This window comes from Cetorhinus maximus, chromosome 21 (genome assembly GCF_964194155.1).
Source record: "Cetorhinus maximus chromosome 21, sCetMax3.hap1.1, whole genome shotgun sequence".
NCBI classification, from domain to species: domain Eukaryota; kingdom Metazoa; phylum Chordata; class Chondrichthyes; order Lamniformes; family Cetorhinidae; genus Cetorhinus; species Cetorhinus maximus.
The window spans coordinates 68,279,411-68,302,965 of NC_135899.1; the positions used below are offsets into that span (position 1 = coordinate 68,279,411).

Below are 23,555 nucleotides of genomic sequence, written 5' to 3' on the forward strand. Positions count from 1 at the left end.
AACTCTCTACAGGTGCTGCCTTGCTTGTTGAGTTCTTCCTGTATTCTCAGTTTTAGATTTCCAGTATCCACATTATTTTGATTTTGTATTGGTAAAATTGATGATCTGGTTATTATTACATTGCTGTGTATAATTAGCCAGCACTTTTGTTATATTACAACACTCCAAAAAGTACTTTGTTAGCTGTAGAATGCTTTGGACATTCAGAGGTTGTGAAAGTCACTGAATAAATTCACGTGGCTCTGAGCATTTCAGCCCATTATGCCTGCATGGGCTCTTTGAAAGAGCATTCATGCTTCGTCCCACATCTGTGCTTCTTGATCATACCCTCCAAGTTCCTCATCCTCATTTTATATAACCTATTCCTCTTAATTCAAAGTTGCTTAACCTAAACTGAAAATTTATCACAGGATTACACTTTGAGTTCTAAATTTATCAATCTGAAACTTAACTCTTTCTATTTTAATTCGCACCTTGCTGTCTTTTTAAGGTTTTTTAAATTAAAATAAACTTTGTATTACTAGTAGATCTTACAATGGTATCAACCATCAGCTAGATTGAATTAAGCATTACACCAATAATAGTATCTTACCTTATTAGAATTATACCTTAAACCATAATTTACAATGAATCACCATTTGCTTTACAATTATGGGAACAAAGCAGCATAAGCAAGCAGCAGCTAATTTATAAACTGCTAATCACCATCCATCCTGACAATAGGAGCACAACGGTAGTAAACAAAAGACTTGTATTTATATATCACCATTCACAACCTCAGGATTTTAAAAAATTTCCCGAGATGTGGGCATCACTGGCTAGGCCAGCATTTATTGCCCATCCCCAATTGCCCTTGTTCAGAGGGTATTTAGGAGTCAACCACATTACGATGGGTCTGGAGTCACGTGTAGGCCAGACCAGGTAAGAACAGCAGATATCCTTCCTTAAAGGACATCAGTGAACCAGATGAGCTTTTACGACAATGGCTTCATGCTCATCATCAGACTTTTAATTCCAGGTTTTTATTGAATTCAAATTTCACCATCTACCATGGTGGGATTCCCAGAGAATTACCCTGGGTCTCTGGAATACCAGTCCAGTGACAATACCACAATGCCACTGCCTTCCCTAACAACCAACTAAATAATTTTGAAGTGGAGTTACTGTTGTAAAGAAGGGAATATAGCAGCAATGCATGCATAGCTAAACTCCCACAAATAGCAATGTGATAATGACCATTTAATGTGTTTAAGATATTAATTGAGGGATGAATATTGGCCAGGGCACCAGGGATAACTCCCCTGCTCTTTTTTGAAGTGGTGCCATAGGAACTTATATATCCACCTGAGAGAAAACAGGGCTTTGGCTTAACGTCTCATCTGAAAGACCATCTAAGGCCACGCAGCACTCCCTCAGTAATGCATCAGAGTGTTCGTCTCAATTTTAATGGTCAAGTCTCTAGAATGGGACTTGAACCCAAAGCCCACTGGCTCAGAGACAGGAATGATGCCAACTACCAAATTACATTCCTAACTGAGAAGCAGATCACTGAAGTTACATTTTTAAAATTTGTTGTCCGTCTGTGACTAACATTGGTAAGGCAGAATTTACTACCCATCTCTAATTGCCCCAAGAACATTAAGGGTCAACTAAATAGTATGGAAGTGGAGCCACATGAAAGCCAGGATGATGGTTCACTTCTCTGAAGGACATTAGTGAACAAGTTGAGTTATGACAGTACAAGAATTTCATGGCCATTTCAGGTCAGTTTTATTTGAAATGTCTTACTCTTAAAAATCCCCCTTTAATTTGTTTAACAATAAGTCTAAGCTCCCTGGGGCTCACAACTCCAGCAGCCTTCAAGCAGCCATTACAATACTTCATTGAATAGGTTGGTATCTATCTTAGTGTTTATCATAACTTTTTGAAGTGTCACATGCAGAAAGTGTGGATCAGAGGGCAAAACTTTCTTTTGATATTGAGAAAGATACTGAGACAATAAATGAGAGAGAAAGTAAATGAGAGGCAGAGGAAACAATGGCCATACAGAACAGACATAGGAAAGGAAAACCTTATACCAAGAGAAAGAAACTCAAACACAGGCATAAAGCTGGCAAGAAAAGGGATACCAAAACCAAGAAAGACAAAGACAAACTGAAAGGCAAATTAATTTGGGAATGGAAAACAAATTGGGAGTTATAGGAAAGGAGATATTTTTTACCATGAGTTATGGCACAGGACTAATTTCTGTTAAGAAGCAAATACTGTTAGAATGAATTATGCATCACTGCAGTAGCTCCACAGGGTCCTCAGCCCAACTATCTTCAGTTGTTTCATCAATGACCTTCCTTCCATTATAAGGTCAGAAGTGGGGATGTTCGCTGATGATTCACAATGTTCAGCACCATTCATGACTCCTCAGATACTGAAGCAGTCCATGTCAAAACGCAGCAAAATCTAGGCAATATCCAGGCTTGGGCTGACAAATGGCAAGTAACATTCGTGCCACACAAGTGCCAGGCAATGACCATCTCCAACAAGAGAGAAGCCAACCATCACCCCTTGACGTTCAATGTCATTACCATCACTGAATCCCCCACTATCAACATCCTGGGGGTTACCATTAACCAGAAACTGAACTGGACTAGCCATATAAATAATGGGGCTACAAGAGCAGGTCAGAGGCTAGGAATCCTGCGACGAGTAACTCACCTCCCGACTTCCCAAAGCCTGTCCACCATCTACAAGGCACAAGTCAGTAGTGTGATGGAATACTTTCCACTTGCCTGGATGAGTGCAGCTCCAACAACACTCAAGAAGCTTGACACCACTCAGGGCAATGCAGCCTGCTTGACTGACGATTGACATCCCTTCCACAAACATTCACTCCCTCCACCACCAAGGAACAGTGGCAGCAGCGCCTACTATCTACAAGATGCACTGCAGAAACTCACCAAGCCTCCTTAGGCATTACCTTCCAAATCCACAGCCGCTACCATATAGAAGGACAAGGGCAGCAGATACAAAGGAACACCACCAGCTAGAAGTTCGCTCCAAGCCACTCACCATCATGGCTTGGAAATATATCGCCATTACTCCACTGTCGCTGGGTCAAAATCCTGGAACTCCCTCCCTAACACTATTGTGGGTGTATCTACATCAAATAGACTGCAGCTGTTCAAGAAGGCAGGTCACCACCATCTTCTCAAGTGCAATTAGGGATGGGCAATAAATGCTGGCTGAGCTAGCGACGGCACATCCCGTAAAATGAGTTTTAAAATTGCACACATTTACTTTAAAAATAAGTTACTTTAATTCTGCTCAATTGGCAGAATAGATTAAAAAATATCTGGCACTGCAGAAAGAGCCAGTCTATTTTGATATGATGTGCAGGGTATAATAAATACATCAAATGGACATTGGCTTGAGACAAATAATTAAATAATAATTAAGACAAATAATAACTTTCCTCATCTTTATTCCTGCTCCCATTCTTTACATTAACAGCAAAAGGCCAGTGGCAATATGTAGCCCTTAAAAGATTAAGTAAATGGAAGTGCATTATCAAAGCCACTTTGCCACTTGTTAAGTGTTAAAACGATTATCCACAATCTTACTAATTTATCTGGAATGCTGACATTATAGAATTTAAATTAGGAAAGAACTGTTTTTGCATTAAAATAAGCCAATTTAGAGGAGCTTAAATTCCAGTGTAATTATATGGGCACCAATCATATAAGAACTTCTCGACATCAGCTAATGCATGATATAACATAACAATTTTCTAAATTCAGATCTATTCATCAGTATTGCAGATTAGTATATAAATGTTGTGGTGGGGATTGAGGATGGTTTATAAATTTCAAGTGCATGTTTCAGTTATCAAGAACTGCAGTACATAGAAATATAGAAAATAGCAGATCATTCGGCCCTTCGAGCCTGCTCCACCATTCAATATGATCATGGCCGATCCTCTACCTCAATGCCATACTCCCACTCTCACCCGATACCCCTTGATGCCTTTAGAGTCTATAAGTCTATTTCCTTCTTAAATATATTCAGTGACTTGGCCCCCACTGCCTTCAGTGGTAGAGAATTCCACAGGTTCACCACCCTGAGTAAAGACAATTCTCCTCATCTGAGTCCTAAATGGCCTACCCTGTATCCTGTGACAGTGACCCCTTGTTTTAGAACTCCCCCCAGCCAGAGGAAACATCATCCCTGCATCCATTCTGTCTCACCCTGTCAAATTTTACGCACTTCAATGGGATCCCCTCTCATTCATCTAATCTCCAGTGAATACAGGCCGAGGATAGATCAATAGAGAAGCAGTGGCAGGCATTTAAGGGGATATTTCAGAGTATTCAGAATAAGTACATTCTTACTATTAAGAAAAATTCTAAGGGGAGGACCCACCATCCTTGGTTAACTAAACATGTTAAGGAAAGCATCAAACTTAAGGAAAAAGCATACAAACTCTACAAAGATGAGTGGCATGGATCGAGAATTGATTAGCAGACAGGAAACAGAGTAGGAATAAATGCGTCTTTTTCGGAGTGGCAGGCAGTGACTAGTGGGGTACCATAGGGATCAATGCTTGGGCCCCAGCTATTCACGATATATATCAATGATTTGGGTGAGGGAATCAAATATTTCCAAGTTTGCTGATGACACAAAACTTGATGGGAGTGTCAGCGATGAGAAGGGTGTTAAGAGGCTTTAAGGCGAGTTAGAAAGGGTCAGAGAGTGGGTAAATACATGGCAGATGCAGTATATCATGGATAAGTGTGAAGTTATCCACTTTGGTAGAAAAGACAGAATGGCAGAGTATTATTTAAATGGTGATAGATTGAAAAATGTTGATGTACAAAGGGACCAGAGTGTCCTTGTACACCAATCACTGAAAGCAAGCATGCAGGTGCAGCAAGCAGTTAAGGAGGCAAAAGTAGGCTTTCATTGCGAGAAGACTTGAGTACAGGAGCAAGGATGTCTTACTGCAGCTGTACAGGGCCTTGGTGAGACCACACCTGGAGTTGTGTGCAGTTTTGGTCTCCTTACCTAAGAAAGGATATACTTGTCATAGAGGGAGTGCAGTGAAGGCTCACCAGGCTGATTCCTGGGATGGCAGGATTGTCATATGAGGAAAGATTGGGACGACTAGGCCTGTATTCACTGGAGTTTAGAAGAATGGGAGGGGATCTCATTGAAACGTATAAAATTCTGACAGGGATGGACAGACTGGATGCAGGAATATTTCCTCTGGCGGGGGGGTGGGTGGAATCTAGAGCAAGGAGTCACAGTCTCAGGATGAGGGGTAGGCCATTTAGGACCGAGATGAGGAGAAACCTTTCATGCAGAGGGTGGTGAACCTGTGGAATTCTCGACCACAGAGGGCTATGGGGGCCAAGTCACTGAAGGAAATAGATAAGATTTCTGGACTCTAAAGGCGTATTCTAAAGGGGTATGGGGAGAGAGCGGGAGTATGGTGTTGAGATAGAGGATTAGCCATGATCATACTGAGTGGCAGAGCAGGCTCAAAGGGCCGAATGACCTACTCCTGCTCCTATTTTCTATGTTTCAAAATCTATAAAATTGCAGCAGTAGATGAGCTGCAAATGAAAGTGATTTTCTTTTCCTGCTTTTTATTACTGCCATGTTGATTTTTTTTTTGTCAGCATCAGGTTGAGGGTACTATTAAGAACTGAACACCAATTTCAAGCATCCATCACACACTCCTAGGAAATGACAAAATGCTCTGGCTATAGCCAAAAATGACTTCTTCTCTGCCCCAATGCTTCTAATTTTAGAAGAGCACTGATGAGTCAGTGGTATTTCCACTTCTCACACCATCCATTTCAAAGGTCTTAGTGACATCGTCAATTTAGACTTGAAGAGTGGCCATTTTGGTGAGATACTAAAAGATCAAAAGCAACAACAGCTTTAATATAAAGCCTTTACATAAAAAAAAATCCCGTGATGTTTCAAAGGGGTGTCAGGAAGTAAAATTGAACACAGAGCCAGATAAGATGATAGATATTAAGGCAGATGGCCAAACGTTTGGTCAAAGAGATAGGTTTTAGGGATGGTTTTAAAGGAGGAAAAAAAAGGCAGAGAAGTTTAGGGAGGGAACTCAAGAGCTAATGGCTTAAGTAACAAAAGGCATAACCAGCAATGGTGGAGCAATGAAAAATCAGGAAAGCTTAAGAGGCCAGAATTAGATCAATTCATTTATCTCAGAGTTGTGGGGCTAGAGGAGATCGGGAGGGGTGAGACAAGAGAGGGATTTGAAAAAAGGGATGAGAATTTTAAAAATCGAGGTGCTGATCAATGAGAAATAGGAGGGGCCACCAGAGGCAACAACACAGAATGGGAAAAGAAGCCACTGGAAGTGATACTCTGGCAATGATTAGATAGATAAGAATGGAACTAGATGAGAGCAGTCCCACCCAGCTGGATGACAGTGGTGAAGGGTTGGAGGAGGATGGTGTAGACAATCCTGTCAGAGGCTGCAGACAGGTCGAGAAGGATGGAGTTAGTTTACTTTCATCACAATCACATTGGACATAATTTGTGACTTCAGTAAAAACAGTTCCCATACTGTGGCAGGTGCAGGAACTTGATTGGAAGGATTCAAACATGGAGTTCCAGGAAAGATGGGCACAAATTTGGGAGGCGCTGTTCAAGGATGTCGGAGAGAAAAAGGAGATTGGGTTCGCTAAGATGGTAGGGTAAGAGTTGGTTTAAGGAGAAAGGTGATGACATCAATTTTAAAGGGGAGAGAGGGACAGTACCTGAAGAGTGACGAACATTAACAATGTGAGCTAAATCAGGCACCAGGAAGAGAAGTCGGACAGTCAATGGTGGGAATAGGGTTGAGGGAACAGGAGGTGGGCTGATTGATAAAGTGAGCACGGAGAAGACACGATGAGAAATAAGAGAAAAGCTAGAGAAAGAGGGGAGTTCAGGATTGGGGCATGAGGGAAAAGCAACTGGGGAACTATTGCAGTGTCACTGATTTTGTTAGAAAAGAGCAAAAGGGATAAGCTAAAATTGGGGCAAAAATGTCTCTTGACCAGAATGCCTTGGTTTTTTCCCCAATCATTATTTTCAAACTAAAAAGGTGGAAATGGCAACCTTCCCCAAGGGCTTTACCTATTTACATATAGTATTTGAGCGAACTCTGACAAAGGCTAGATTGCCCCAAGAACGATTAGCCACCAATTTTTACTCCTTTCATTCCGACTGGAAAACCTTCAGTCACTGACTCCTTTTTATGACAAAAAAAAAAGGAACTCACCCTGAGAAAAATTTAGGTGTAGTACCATGTAAAATTAATTTTCTCCGTATCTCCATACTACTCCATTAAAAAAGTCCTTTGTACCTATTTCCTGTTAACTTAAAGCAGAAGTAAAGATTTAGCTCACTGCACTCCTGAAACTAAAAAGAAAATTGGGAGGGGTAAAAAAAAAAAGTGAACAAGCATCCCTTGAGTACATAACTCATATCTTTGTCACAACTGTGTGTGCTGATCTGTAATCAAGAATCTGGCATCTAAATAGTACAGCATACTGCAAACTGAAGGAAGATTTTTAAAGAAGCTACAGCTTGTTCAGTGCTATTGTGAATTGAGATCCTTAAACTTGGACAATTTTTAAAAGGATTAAGGCTCCCAATATAAAGTTTTCATTAGTCTCACGATGATGTGGCTTGATTGAAAACCACCTTGGAAAATTGGGAGATCCTTGGCAGTATACTAAAGATGTGGGTGTACAAAACAAGCAATTCATCAAAATTTATATTTTTCCATCTTTCACAAAACTGTGTTGTGTTTAAAGGTTTTTAAAAAAAAGTATAGAACAGCAAGCTAAAAAATGATTAGTATCCGCGGGGAAGAATCAATGCTGTTGCAAAAACGCGGCGGGGCTCAATTACAGGCATCCTCTGCCTCCACTTGGAGTTAAAAATGCAGCGTGGGTTAATGTTGTTAAGGCACTGAGAAAAAATAATATTAAAAATAGTATTGTTACCAGAAGATTTATTCCTCACCCAAAAATAAAACATTCAATTGGCATATTGTAGATTTTATGTCTGTAAATAGTTTAACTTGAGGAAGCACAGAAAAATACATGAAAATAATCTGTAATATGAATGAAGAAAAAAATGTGTTACTCATATATGTCCTTTAACAGAGGCAGTGTACAAGTGCTTTTACTCGACTTTACACATAGCATTTAAAAAAAAAAAATCAGCTTATGTCACACACTTTCTATTTAGACGAATTAGTAATCACACTTAGACAATTAGAATAAAAATTGGGTCTTAAATAAAGAAGGGAAAAAGGACAAACAGACCTACAATTATATGCCATGTCAGCACATCACAGAAACATTCCAAAGTGTTTAATAGATAATGAATTAAATGGAACACCAGACATGGATTTAAAAGAAATAAGCCACATTGAGGTGCGGTTTGGATGTCAGTGCTATTGAGTCACAGTATCATACTCACATCAGGAACCCATTCTAACTGGAACAGTTTCACAAGGTGGCAAAACCCATGAATATCTTGACTGAGTTTCACAGCAGTTGACTTGCAAAGATTTGTTGGTGTAATTTGGAAAGCAACGTTTCAAATGTTCAAACCTAATCTTTATTTTGTCATATCTGGACACACTTTTCAGGGGAGGGGAGATAAATACATTAGTTATATATATGTTGTAAAGTTGCAACATTACTTCCCTATACAAATCTACATTTTTCATCATCTCATCAAACTTTGTCCAGCAGCATAATGTTAAGCATAAGCTAATTCGATGCTGAAAAATCAAAGATGATTTTATTTATTTATTTCTGATCGATAATTCTTGCCAACAATTTGTTTTTTATAGAATGATGCTGATTACAAAACATCTTCTAGAGGTGGGCTGGATTTTAATATCTCTCACAAACAAGGTTTTTGCAACCAAGGGCGAAAGTGAGTGAATGTGAGAGAGAGAAGGCAAACAAGTGATTTCCTGGTTGCAAGAATACACAGGGATGCAGTTGCTGCATTTCCCAAGTAAATCAAGTTATCAAAATAACTGAGTGGTCCAACTTTAATCCACTAATGGTAAATGCTTCAAAATCTAAAATTAAGCAAAATATTAACTGGTTTAAAAATCTCTTCATCATTAAAACTGTTCACCTCCTAGAAACACTACCAAGCTCCGGACCTCTTCAGATCATTGTGCTGGTGGCTTTACTTGGCCATTTTGGGTGGATGAGGTTGGCTAGTCACTATTTTTGACAGAGACACTGCTCCAAAGCTGCCATTCCATACAGGTTTGCTTTCTCCTCACCATTATTCAGCAATATAATGTCTTTACATGGTTTGCTGTTCTTTGCCAGTTCAGTTAAAACACACTGGAAGGCAGCAATAAGGTCAAACTCCACAGAAACAGGTGAAGCCTGACTTAGCAAATCAAAAATGTCACTCAACCATTCTGATTCAATTACACTTTGTGGTAGCCATGGCAGTAAGGGTACACAACTACCGAAAGCCTGCATTCCCAGGAACCAAAGCTCTGAGATTTGATCCCAAGCTTCTTGGTATCTCTCGGTCACCAGAATCTGTGTTCGGTCAACAACCTCCTCCAGCTGAGTTGTATGTGCTTTTGACAGAAAGTGAATTGTCCCTCGGAAAAAGCCCCTGGATACTGTGGTTCCTTCTAACACTGAAAAGAAAAAACACTATTACATTCAAAATACAGCCTGAAAGACAAATTCAACTACCTCTTCATTACAAATTCACCTTTAATGCCAAACTGAGATCAACTTTTTGGGCCTCCAAAATTGAGGATATGCATCTGTCTGCCTCAGCGTCCTCTTCTCATTTCCCAACCATGGGTATTTCCTGGCCTTTTCAAGTTTCTCAAATCCAACCCGGACTCCAAATCCTCCATCCTCATTTGATCCGTCTCCATGAAATCCAAGTCCTTCAATGCTGAGCTTTGTGATACCCACTTTTTTCATCATTCTGCTCCCATCTGTCCCAGTATATCCCTTGCAAAGGCTTTTCCTCCTCCCCTTGCACAATCACCTCTGCTATCCCCAACACTGTATGCAAATTGATATCAACTTGTTTATTGTTTGCTCTGGCATTGCACTATTACAGATACACAACGCTGTAATTGTTCCACAAGCTTCCCTCCACAAAGTGCTCAAAACTATATTAATTTTACATTTTACGCAATGTTTGAAGAGTGCTCAATGACGATTGGGGTAGGGGCGTGCGCAGTGGGGGGAGGCCATTTTGTACCTGGTGTGCCAGCTAGTATGCGACTCATCATCAGCCCCAAAGTGGTGAAGTTAGCAGCCAGAATCAGGTGACGCTGGCTACAAAGCAACGACTGCAGGGATTCCATTAACAAACTAAGTAAAGATGAAAAACATTCTTCCTGCCTGCAACAACAGATAAAAAGGACAAGGGTAAGCAAAATTTTTTTAAAAGGCGAGAAAGAAAAAAACCCTTTAGAATATCCATTCTTCCCCCCACCCCACTCCCTAGTTAGGAAATATCAATCAGACCAAAAATCATTGTGAAACCCTTTCAACAACTTAATTCTTTTGTATTACCTGTCCTTTAATTGAGAAAGAAATCAATAAATTGCCAGCCTGTAATCAGCAGTACATTTGTGAAATGGATGCTGGATGTTAGATATAGAAAATGTGTCTGAACATTTGGTGAGTTGGAATATTGAGTAATAAGTTTTAATAGTGAATTTCAAAACTGTCCATATTCAGCTCTTTGATAACTCAGCAGATTAACACAGCGAGTAGCCGAATCATATAGCCTAGGAAGAACTCAGGATTGATCCTTGACCTCAGGCAAGAATCTGCCAGCCTTACCTGGACGAACCTACACATGACTCCAGTCCTATACTAATTGAATCTTATTGCACATAGGGCAAATAGGTTGGACAATAGAACTTGGGGGAAAAAATGGGTTCAGCTGTAGTGTCCCACAATTGAATTATCTGCCAGCAGTCACTGTTAAAACTTATGCATGAGCAATGATAATTTGAACACAGTACTACATCCCAACAAAAAGTCATGCCTTCTGGAGAAGTGGAAAGGATATATTGGTGGGAATTATTTAAGAATGGTAACAGTGAAACAGACCGCACCAGCCCTGGGGTACTCATTTACAAACTCTCTATCGATAACCAGTATCATAGGCAGAGCATTAATGGTTAGTGTAATTAAAACAAAATGATGTCACTATACTAACAAGTCTGTCTCTTGCATTGTCTCAGCATTAACTCAAAGAAGTTGATTTTCCTGGCTTTTTTCTGCCCCGACACTGCATACCCAAAGAATGCTGTGCCTGCCCAGCCCTAGGAGCACTGCTATAAAAACAAAAAACTGCAGATGCTTCACTTGAAAGGAGTGTTTGGGCCCTTGGACAGTGAGGAGAGAGGAAGTGAAGGGGCAGGTGTTGCAGCTTCTACTGGCTGCTTGTCCCTACCCACCCCCCCACCCCCCCCCCTGCTTAAACCAGCTTATATTTCACCCCTTTCCTATTTTTACTTAGTTCTGTTGAAGGGTCATGAGGACTCGAAACGTCAACTGTGCTCTCCTCCGCCGATGCTGCCAGACCTGCTGAGTTTTTCCAGGTATTTCTGTTTCTGGTTTTGTCTAGAAGCACTGCTGTTGCCCATCCTGGAACCTGGTCCAGAGTCTGGACCTTTTGCCAGATAAAATGGGAAAAATGTAAACGCGGCTGCAGCAAATGTGGAGCTCAGCAAACACAATTTGATCTACTCTAGCACTAAACTGAAAAACAACCAATTTGCCGCAGCTTATGTTTTATATAGACCTCTACCACCCTCTGGGTGAAAAATATTTTCCTCCTCCCCCCCTCTAATCCTTCTACCAATCACTTCAAATCCATGCCCCCTAGTCATTGACCTCTCTGCTAAGGGAAATAGATCCTTCCCATTCACTCTATCCAGGCCTCTCACAACATTGTGCACCTTAATCAAATCTCTCCATATTCCTCTGTCCCAAGGAGAACAACCCCAGCCTATCCAATCTTTCCTTATAGCTGCAATTTTCCAGTCCTGCAACATTCTTGTAAACCTCCTTTGTACCCTCTCTAATGCAATTATATCCTTTTTGTATTGAGGTGACCAGGACTGCATGCAATACTTAAGATGTGGCCTAACTGATGTTTTATATAGCTCCAGCAAACCTCCCAGCTCTTACATTCGATGCCTCAGCTAATAAAGTATGCCATATGCTTTCTTAACCACCTTAGCCCTGTACCTTCAGGGATCTGTGGACGTGCACTCCAAAGTCCCTCACTTCCTCTACACCTCTCAGTATCCTCTCATTTATTGTGTATTCCTTTGCCTTATTTGACCTTCCCATATGCATCACCTCACACTTCTCCAGGTCGAATTCCATTTGTTACTTTACTGCCCACAAGACCAGTCCATTGATATCTTCCTGCAATCTATAGCTACCACCTCACTATCAAACACTGGCCAATTTGTGTGTCATCTGTAAATGTCTTGATCATGTCCCCTACAATTAAGTCTAAATCATTAATATATACCACAAAAAGCAGGGGACCTAGTACTTAGCCCCACTGGAAACAACCTTCCAGTTGCAAAAATACCTGTCAACCATTACTGTTTCCTGCCACTGACACAACTTTGTATCCAGCTTTTTACATTCCCCTGGATCCCATGGGTTTTTATTTTTTTAACCCGTCTGCCATGTCTTGCTAAAATCCATCGAGACCATATCAACTGCACTACCCTCATCAATCCTCCTCCTTACCTCCTCAAAAAATTCAATCAAGTCAGTCAGACATGATCTTCTCTTAACAAATCTATGCTGACTGTCTTCAAATACTCTGTGCCTTTCTAAGTGACAGTTTATCCTATCTCTCAGAATTGATTCCAATAATTTGATCACTAGAGGTTAGATGGACTGTCCTGTACTTATTCGATCTGTCCCTCACTCCGTTTTTAAACAAAGGTACAATGTTAGCAGTCCCCCAATCCTCTGGCATCACACCAACATCCAGTGATGATTGGAAAATGATGGTCAGACACCTGCTATTTCCTCCCTGGCTTCTTTTAACAGCCTGGATACATTTCATCTGGTCCAGGTGGTTAATCCACTTTCAAGGATGTTAATCCCCTTAATACTTTCCCTTTCCCTATGCTTAGCACATTCAATATCTCACATTCCTCCTCTTCAACTATAATGTCTGCATCGTTCCCTCTTTTGTGAAGACAGGCACAAAGTATTCATTAAGAACCATACCCACATCTTCTGCTTCTACACACCACTCACCTTTTTGGTCTTTTATGCGCCCTATTCTTTCCTTAGTTATCCTCTTGCTCTTAATGTATTGATAAAACATCTTTGGGTTCGCCTTGGTTTTACTTGCCAATATTCTTTTATGCCCTTGCTTTGTTTTCCCAATTTCTTTTTCGATTTCATCCTTGCACTTTCTATACTTCTCTCAGCTTTCTGTAATATTGCGTTCTTGGTGTCTGATAAGGTTTCCTTTTTTGCCTTATCCTACACTGCATGCTCCTTAACACCCAAGGGGCTCCAGATTTGGACATCCCTCCCTTTTTCTTTGTGGGAACATGTTTATCCGAACCCCTTGAATCTCCCCTTTGAATGTCTCCCATTGTTCTAACACTGATTTTTTTTTTAACCCAGAGGGCTGCAGGGATCTGGAACTCACTGCCTGAAAGGGTAGTAGAGGCAGAAACCCTCAGCTCATTTAAAAGGTGACTGGATATGCACCTCAAATGCCATAACCTGCAGGGCTATGGACCAAATGCTGGAAAATGAGATTAAGCTCAATGGCTCGTTTTCAGCCAGCGCAGACACAATGGGCCAAGTGACCCCTCTGTGCTGTAAACTTACCATTATTTACCTTCAAGTAGCTGATTCCAGTCCACTTTTGTTAAATCACTCCTCAGTTTAGTAAAATTGGCCTTACCCCAGTTTAGAATTTTAACTCCTGTTCTATCTTTGTCCTTTTCCATAATTATGTTAAAACTAACTGAATTATGATCACTAGCACAAAAATACTCTCTCACTGCCACTCCTTCCACCGCCCAGCTTCATTTCCTAAAACAAGGTCCAGAACTGCGCCCCCTCTTGTTGGACTTACTACATACTGGCCAAAAAATTCTCCTGTAGGCACCTCAAGAATTCTGTTCCCTCCCAATGCTTTCACACTAACATTATCCCAGCATTGGGGTAGTTAAAATCTCCTACTATTACTGCCCTATTGTTTTTGCATCTCTCAGAGATTTGCCTACCTATTTGCTCTTCCATCTCCCTCTGACTATTTGGGGATCTGTAGTACACTCCCAGTAGTATGACTGCCCCTTTTTTGTTCCTTAGCCCAACCATATGGCCTCATTTGATGATCCTTCTAACATATACTCCCTCCTCAGAGCTGTAATTGTTTATTTGACTAAAATTGTCCCCGCCTTTTTTATTCTCCTTTCCATCTCGCCTGAAAACCTTGTAACCAGGAACGCTGAGATCCCATTCTTTTCCCTCTTTATATGCCTGTGTAATAGCTGTGATATCATACTGCCAAGTTTCTGTGTCCTCAGCTCATATGCTTTATTTGCTATACCCCTTGCGTTGAAGTATATAGCTTTGAGCACTACCAAACTTATTTTTGTTTTCTAACCTTTGTTTGTTCTCCAGGCTCATTCACTCATCTTCTGCCTTCTGTTTCTATTTCTGATTTTGTCCCAGCTGAATTCACCCTCAGGTCCCCAGCCCCCTGCCAAACCAGCTTAAACAACTATATGTTGAATATTGTGAACCTCCTGACCAGGGTGGGGTACTTAATACCTGATCAGTGCAGGCTCTGTTACCACAAGGTTTAGAAAAATTCCACAAGCCGTTCGAAGACTCATCTCTGCATCATCTGGCAAAATCAGTGCATTTTGGGAAGAACTGAAGACTTCCCACTGTTGTGTGAAATAACGAAGCAGCAAAACATGAAACCCGTGTGAAATTAAAATCCTCCGAGGGATGTCCTCAGCTGAAAGATGGCAAAACCCAGGTAACAGAAACCTATAAGTAGAGACATACCATTAGCAAAACATTGCAAGTGTGCTCAAGTGGTAAGACACAGCCTTTTACCTATGATCCTCAACACAATTTTAGCCACAACTATCTTAAAAGTTAAAGAATAAGTTAGTGATCTCCAGTGGTTAAAGGGTGCAGCTGTACTACGCCATTTCATCATTTAGTTTCAACGCTGGTTAATCCGTCAGCTATAACATCTGACATGAACACAAGAAATAAACATTCATAATGCCGAAAAGCTAAAAAGGTAATTTCTCAGCTTGGACTCCAAATTTAGCAACAGATATAATGACTAGCATTTTTCGCAACAAATCAAATCGCACATTCAAAAATCCAGCTCCTGAGCACAGAAAGTTTGAAGAGATGAATTGTGGAATGAAAAACACCTGGGAGGTGCGTTCACTGATTCAGCAAGTGGTAATTTAACAGTTTTGTCCGTGACAAGTGAGGTCGGTTTAGCAACGTGTAACTGTGATTATCCTTTGTGGCAAAGAATTACATATTTTTTCCCAAGTAATTTGAGAATTTGTTTGACCACTGGGAAATAGGGATGAAGCACCGACCTAAACCAAGCTCTGGTCCATCTGGTTGAGAAGTTAATATAACAAATGTACAAGATTAGTGATCATTAAATGGGCTGCATGTTTTTATTCTTACCTCAAGGCATCTTTCGACCAGATTGTTGCCTCAGAGCTGTCAGCCAGCGATAGTCCTTTCACTTGATTGTCTAGGTCATCAGATTTTATTGGACATTCAAACAGCACCTGAGCATAACGAATCAGAAAAGGCAGTACATCACAGATTTCCTGTCTGAGCGCATAAGTCTCTTCAGCCATCCATGCACCCAGGATTCGGACTGAGGCAAATAGGAATGGGCTCCACAGCTGTTCCTCTGTAACCTACAGCATAGGAAGAAGTAAACAGATGTGAGCTGAGGCAGCTAAATTTGCTATTTAAAATATGATGTGAAAGAATTTCACATCAAAAAGATCAGTGGGAACACTTAAATGTGTACTGCAAGAGATTGTGAAACAAAGCTTCTACACCATAAGATTGCAAAAAGTAAGGGTGGTCTACACCACTCGAGCTGAATTGTTGAATGGTGCTTGGTGTTTCTCAGGACAAGAAAAAACTGGCTTACACAAGATGAAACACCACTGATTTTGGAATCCTAAAAAATCTCTTAGAAGGAGGAAATAAGACAATGAAGTTGGAAAACAGGTCTTAAATACAGATATTTACAACATTTCTAAACTTAAACCACTGGCTGTATGCAACCTCCATACTCATCTGATGGAAATTCAGTTTCCCCACTGGCATTTGCTGTCTACCATTCTTGGTTACTGTCTTTGGATCAATTCAAACAGTTACCTGCAATTATGGCCAATTGGAGTGTCCCAAGTGTACAGCACACTGTTCCAACTGAATGTGTGGCTTAATCATTTCTGGACTCTCACAAGCAGTTACCAAATACAATAGCACAGCTGGGAAGCAACTCTTTCATCTCACCCCAATCTGGCTGAGATGAAGAATTTACTATCTGTTGTGCAAAAACAACTGCAGTGTGTGACAGCCCGATAGTATATTATTTCTTAGCACTTCAAATAACAGAAGTTAAGAATTTCCACTATACAAAATATACTTTCAGAAGTGAGAAATACACTCTTTCAAGTCCACATCCACTAGTGACCAGAACACAAAATATCAATCAAATATACAGCAAATGCATTAATAGCACTGCTGTGATGAACTGGTTAGGGGCCTGCACTACACTAATCAAATATACAAGAGACCCCTGAACCATACATTATTTTTACATAAATATGAGTATATTCACCCCAACCCACCATCCCCAAGCTTCCCATCGTGAACCATATTGAATGAGCTGGAGCAAAGGCAAAAACAATAATGCAACCTGCAGTATTACACTGAGGATTCAAAACCATAGCAAAATAATCTGTGTACTTTGACACAAAAAAGTGTGGTTATAAGGATATACAAATACAAAATGCAGCAAATTATTCTAATGACAATCATATTTCCACACTTTACCTGCTTAAAATAGCCAATGACCGCTCCAAACGCCTCCACCATTATCCGTACTAATTGGCTACTTTCAGCTTCTGTTAAACAGACTTTATCCCCAAGCACACAAACCATCATCCCAAATTCGATAATACTGTAACATGCTGTGATGACATCTGGTTTAGAGTTAGTCGCATCCAGGCCTGGGTCCTCCAAACAAATCCGAACTTCCACACAGGCCAGATTCACCATCAATGCCAGGAATTTACTTCTTGTTTCAGTATTCTCTGCCAGGATCCAGTCTGAGCCATAAACAGTCAATAACAGACCAGCAAGTTTCAGTGCTGGGTCCCGTTGCGAGATACTCAGCTTACTGCTGAGTATGCTGAAGAGACCAGTATGAAAGTTCTTCAAGCACCCAGTGAGAGATGGGTCCTCAGTTAGGATAGGTACAGCAGGTACAAAATGCTGCAATATGCTACACAGCTTAAATTTCCGGTTATCTTCTTCTGTAGCAAATTGCTCACTAAGCTTGATCAGTACCTTCAGGAGGTCGAGCTTACAAGTTTTCCAACATTTGTTTTCCATTGTGCTCAGGAGACTGACAAGAAGACACAATGCCTGCTCATGGCCATGATTTTGGTTGAGATAAGCCTGACATAATGCAGACACTGTTCCTTGAGTTACGAGATGTGTCTGACCCTGAGGATGGGCAGAAATCGCATGGAGACATTGGTAACAGTCATCGATCATTGATGTGAAGGTCGCAATTTCTGCTCCAGAGTCTATTTCTGAACTAATAACTTCATTGAAAATGGGTATTTTGTTGAGGATTTGCGGATGAGTGACCAATTCTGGGTTTGTGGAAAAACATGCAAGCAGAGTCATGCCAAGAGCTCGGAAAATTTGACTGGGACAGCCATGTGGTGACTCCTTGGTAATAAGAAGTCGGTTTGGGAAAGAGAATCCAATTGCATCAAATATCCGTCGACGGGTTTCAACATCGATGTCTCCAGCCTTCACCACCTTGGTCACCTAAAATAAACACATTTTATTCAATGTATCGTTGAACATTTTGAATGTTGCTGCACAAAACTGTCAGGAAATGGCTTTCAATTGTCCGATTAGTTCAATGGTAGTGATTTTTATTTCCAATTTTTTTTTCAAATGGAATGCAAATCATAAGGTTATTTCTTTATTCTTTCATGGGATGTGAGCGTTGCTGGTAAGGTCAGCATTTGTTATCCATCCCTAATTGCCCTTGAATGGAGTAGCTTGCTGGGCCATTTCAGAGGTCAGTTAAGAATCAATCACATTGCTGAGAGTCTGGAGTCACATGTGGGCCAGGCTGGGTAAGGATGGCAAATTTCCTTCCCTAAAGGGTACCAGCGAACCAGGTGGGTTTTTACAACAATTGATGATAGCTGTCGTGGTCGCCATCGTTGAGACTAGCTTTATATTGCAGATTTATTAATTGAATTTAAATTCCACCAGCTGCCATGGTGGGATTTGAACCCAATTCCCCAGGATATTAGCCTGAACCTTAAGATTACTAGCCCAGTGGCATTATCATTACACTACCATCTCCTCATAAGAAATAGGAGCAGGTGTAGGCCAATCAGCCCATCAGACCTGCTTTGCCATTTGATAAGATCACGGCTAATCCGATTGTGGCTTTAACTCCACTTTCCTGCCTGTCCCCAATAATCCGTGGCTCCTATGTCAATCAAAAATCCATCTAACTTGGCCTTGAATATATTCAATAACCCAGCCTCCACTGCTTGCTTGGGAAGTTAATTCCAAAGACTAGTGACCCTCAGAAGAAATTCCTCTTCATCTCCATTTTAAATAGGGGACCCCTTATTTTAAAAACTGTGCCCCCTAGTTCAACTCTCCCATGAGAGGAAACATCTTCCCAGCATCTACTCTGTCAAGGCCTCTCTGAATCAATAAGATCCCACCTCTCATTCTTCTAAGCTTCAATGAATATCGGCCCAACCTGCTCAACCTTTTCCCATAAGCCAACCCCTTCATCCTAGGAATCAGCCTAGTGAACATTCTTTGAACTGCTTCCAATGCAAGTATATCCCTCTGTAAGTAAGGAGAGCAAAATAGTACTTTAGGTGCAGTCTCACCAATGCCCTGTACAGTTGTAACAAAACTTTCCTATGTTGATATTCCATCCCCCTTGCAATAAAAGCCAACATTCCATTTGCCTTGCTAATTACTTGCTGTAGCTTCATGCTAACTTTTTATGAACCATGTACATGAGATCCCTCTAATGCTGCATCCTGCAGTCGCTCCATATTTAAATAACATTCTGCCTTTCTATTCTTCCTGCCAAAGTGGACAACCTCACATTGTCACACAATTTACTCTTTCTGCCTTTTTTTGCCCACTCACTTTACCTATGTCCTTTTGCAGGCTCTTTGCATTCTCCTTACAACTTGCTTTCCTACCCACCTTTGTATCATCAGCAAATTTGGCCACAATACTGTATGTCCCTTCATCCATATCATTAATATAGATTGTAAATAGTTGAGGTCCCAGCACAAATTCTCAGATTTGAATTTGTCTTCTCTGAATTATTAGCACAGGCCTCTGAATTAAGAGTCCAGCAACATAACTATAAATATCATATCCCTATGGAATCTGGTTTCATAATTTAACCTTTTAAGCCCCTGTATTACTCCAGTGAACCTGCATTGACCTCCTTCCAAGGCCAACATACCCTTCCTGAGGAGCAGTGTCCAAAATTGTATGCAGCACTCCTGATGGGATCTGACCAACCCTCCTTCCACTTTGTATCCTGGCTCTCTTAAAATAAAGGACCAACATTCCATTAACCTCTTAAAATTATTTCCATACCTGTTTATTAACCTTTAGTGATTTGTGCACTCAGCTAACCAAATCCCTTTGATCTTCCATAGTTCCTGGTTTCTCGTCATTAAGACGATATTCAGATTTGTCTTTGTTGGATCCAAAGTGGATGTCCTCACATTTCCACACACTGAACTCCATCTGCTACAGTTTGCCAATCATTTAATCTGTTTATGCCCCATTGGAGCTTTTTGCTCCCATGCACACAATTTACTGTGCCTTCTAATATAGTGTCATCTGCAAACTTGGACTCTCTATTCCTTCACCCACATCGCGGAATTTTATAGTAAAAAAGTGGAGACCCCAATTAGAGTTCATTCTCAATATCCATATACTCTCTGTCCCCTACCATCCAACCAATTGGCAATCCATGTCGTATAGTTAACTCTAATTCTGTTTGCTTTTCCTTTTGCCAATAATCTCTTGTGGGTTAGGTGCTATATAAATGCGAGTCTCTTACTGGTTATACAAATTCATCCACTTCAAACTCAAATTAAAAATTACTTTTATTCACTTATGTATGCTCATCAATGTTGTCAATAGAGAACAAAATATCTTTTTTCCCCACAACTATCTGCTTAACTCAAACCTCAGAGGGTGCACTCTACATTGTGACATTTTCCCCCTCACACAGCTACTTACGTGGTTTCACTAAACAAATCTGCTAGACAAATACAAGCCCTTGTTTTTATTGAAGGACTTCTTCACATTGGGAGTAGTGGAAATCTAGAACGCTCTCCTCAAAAAGCTGTTGAGGCCAAGTCAATTGAAAATTTCAAAACTGAGATTGAGAGATTTTTGTTAGACAAGGGTATTAAGGATTATAGAACCAAGGCAGATAGAGTTAAGATACAGATCAAGCATGATCTAAACAAGCAACAGAGTGAGCTTTATGGCTGAATGTCCTGCTCTTTTTTCTATGTTCCTACTTTGTACTGGTGATCAATACCAAGCTACAAAACACTGATTATATATGTATATCTACTAAAGATGAAGGTTTTTTGCTTTGATCATGATAGCTCAAAGTTGACACTACAGTGTACTAAACCCACTGCAGCAGTCAGCAATGCTCACTTAGACTGGAAGTTTGTTTATTTTTAAAAAGCCACATTCCAATGTTAGGTATTCTTCCCTCAGCCAAGGTCATTTGCACTAAATGTTTTTCAAATAGTTTGCAAATAAAGGGAATTCACTACTTAATGGAGTGTCAATTCACAGCAGGCAACATTAATGCTGCAATTGAACAAGTTGAAATATAAATTTATTTCAATACACTGGGAAACTTGGGTGTAAAATTCTTATCTGACTTTTAGAGTTAGTTTGGACAGAAAAAAAGTATATCTGTATTAGGCTGGAGAGCTAAAACATTCTTACCAGTAAAAGAGCTGCAAACTGTTCGCTATCATTTTTTGCATCTTGTAGAACCTGAAGACATCGTTCGAGTGCCTTGCTCCTTGTTCCATCTTCAGTCACACATGGATTTTCTGAATTTGATGCCATTAGAGAAATCCTAACTGCGACAAAATATTTAACAAACTCTGAGCAGTGATTTCAATAAAACGGGGAGTTTCTGCAGAAAATCCAGACTTTGCGAATGAAAATAGATTTTCACAGCTTGACAAAAGCACTTAAATACTTGGGTAAGCACCAGGATGACAAAATTTCACCCAATTCAGTAAAAGCAAAATACTGTGGATGCTTTAGTATCTGGGTAAGACGATAACTGATACATTTTCATTCAAAACACATATTGTCCTTTCTTCCGCCCAGGAAATATGTAGTAACCTTCAGGAGATGAGTGTGATTTATAAACATCTCAATTTATATATATAGGTACTTGAATATTACTCTATTCTTTTGTTAGCAGCTACAAAACTAGTTAATTTGACGGAGAAGCAATCTTCAGAAATAAATTGATTAAAAGGGGAACAAAGTTTTAAAGGGCCCAAAAAATGTTCTACTACATATGCACAAACATTTTTGAAAGGAATCAAAAACTAATGCAAACTAAAACAAAGGGGGAGGATAGGGAGGAAGAGGAGGAGAGGACAGGGGGAAGACGGGAGGACCGGGGGGGGAGAGGTTTAAATAAAATATCTTGCTTTTTTATACACTGCCTTAAAGTACTTCAAATACCATTGATTATTTTGATAGACAACGCTACTTGCTATACAGGAGCATACAGTAGCAGTACTCTTGTACACAGCAAGACCCTACCAATAGCACCGAAATGAAGGGGTGGTTAATTTGATTATAATGTTGTCGGGGAGGGGAAGTTCGATGGGGATCAAATAGTGACAGAGAATATTTAGTTTCCGCCTGGACTACCGAAAGTGGTCAAGCGAGGCTTTAGTTTAATACCGCCTCATAAAGACCTCCAACAAAGCAGCACCAGTATCGCACTAGAGTGTCGGCTAAAGCCTCACAGCGGCGTATCTGAAGCAAAAAGCCAACACATAAACCAAAGCGTTTTTACATTTAATCGGAGGACTCGGAGTAACTTTGTTTTGGAAGGTGTCCCGGTAGATGAACCGCTTGGACAACGGCAACAAAATTAAAAAGACAAACGAACCATAAGCACCAACTCACCTCGCACCTCACCAACATCCGGTGAAATATGAACTTTCACCCCGACCAGCATTAGCCAATCACCGCCTTCTGCATGCCTGCGGCACCGCGGACCAATAGGAAGACGGCTCATCCCCCCCCCCCCCCCTCCCCTCCCCTCCCCTCCCCCCAAGCAACTGTCGCTAGGCGCCGGGCGGACCAATAGGAAGTGGGGTCCTCGCGGGGAGTCACGTGGGGCACCCAGCACAGCCTGAGGGTTTGCCCTATTCATCCTGACATTGCCATCAGAGTTCCCAACTCTAACGCACTGCGGCGCTGGAGGCGAATGGACCTTAATTGCCACCCTGTCTGGAACTGGATTTTTTAAATTATTATTCCTGAACATTTAAATTTGTCCCGCCAGATGTATTCCATACGGTTTGTTTTGAATTAGCTGTCATAATTATCCACACTCTGGGAGTTCGGAACCAATGCACTTGGTTCGTGTTTCCGCCGGACTGTTCCCCCGGACACATTTCGCCTTCACATGAGCGCGAAGAAGGATTTGACTCCGAGTTAAATTGTTGGTGGGTGATTTCTGACCGGTTGTTAACGGCGGGATTATCTGGTTGGTTATCGATGGGCGGGACCGATCTATTTATTATGAATTATAATTTGGGCCTTGGGGGGGAGGGGGAGGGGGAATAAGCGGAAGTGACGGAAGGTGTGTTTGAGATCCTGGAGTGGAGGAGGCGCCGTCATTGGGAATCGTGAAACAGAGGGAGGGAGATAGAGGAAGAAATAATAGATAGAGAGAGAGGGACAGCTAGGGGGTTAGAGAGAGGGAGATAGAGTGGAATAGCGATAGAGAGAGGAATAGACAATGGGATAGAGAAAGGAATAATAGAGAGAGAGGGCATAGGGGAGAGAAAGCGAAACCGGGAACAGAGATACCGAGGGGGGATAGGAGAAGGAAAG

General features: G+C 40.9%; 1 protein-coding gene across 1 annotated transcript; it reads right to left on the minus strand.

The window, feature by feature from the left end:
- Window positions 1-8,018: 8,018 nt before the first annotated feature.
- Window positions 8,019-22,675, minus strand: ncdn (neurochondrin). Its single transcript, XM_078567078.1, has 7 exons — window positions 22,620-22,675; window positions 21,405-21,544; window positions 17,178-18,185; window positions 15,783-16,024; window positions 14,886-15,110; window positions 10,297-10,439; window positions 8,019-9,712 (listed from the first exon to the last, which is right to left on the minus strand). The coding sequence occupies exons 1-7, from the start codon at window positions 22,669-22,671 to the stop codon at window positions 9,276-9,278; spliced, it is 2,247 nt and encodes a 748-aa protein (XP_078423204.1). The 5' UTR covers window positions 22,672-22,675; the 3' UTR covers window positions 8,019-9,275.
- Between the last annotated feature and the right edge of the window lie 880 nt (window positions 22,676-23,555).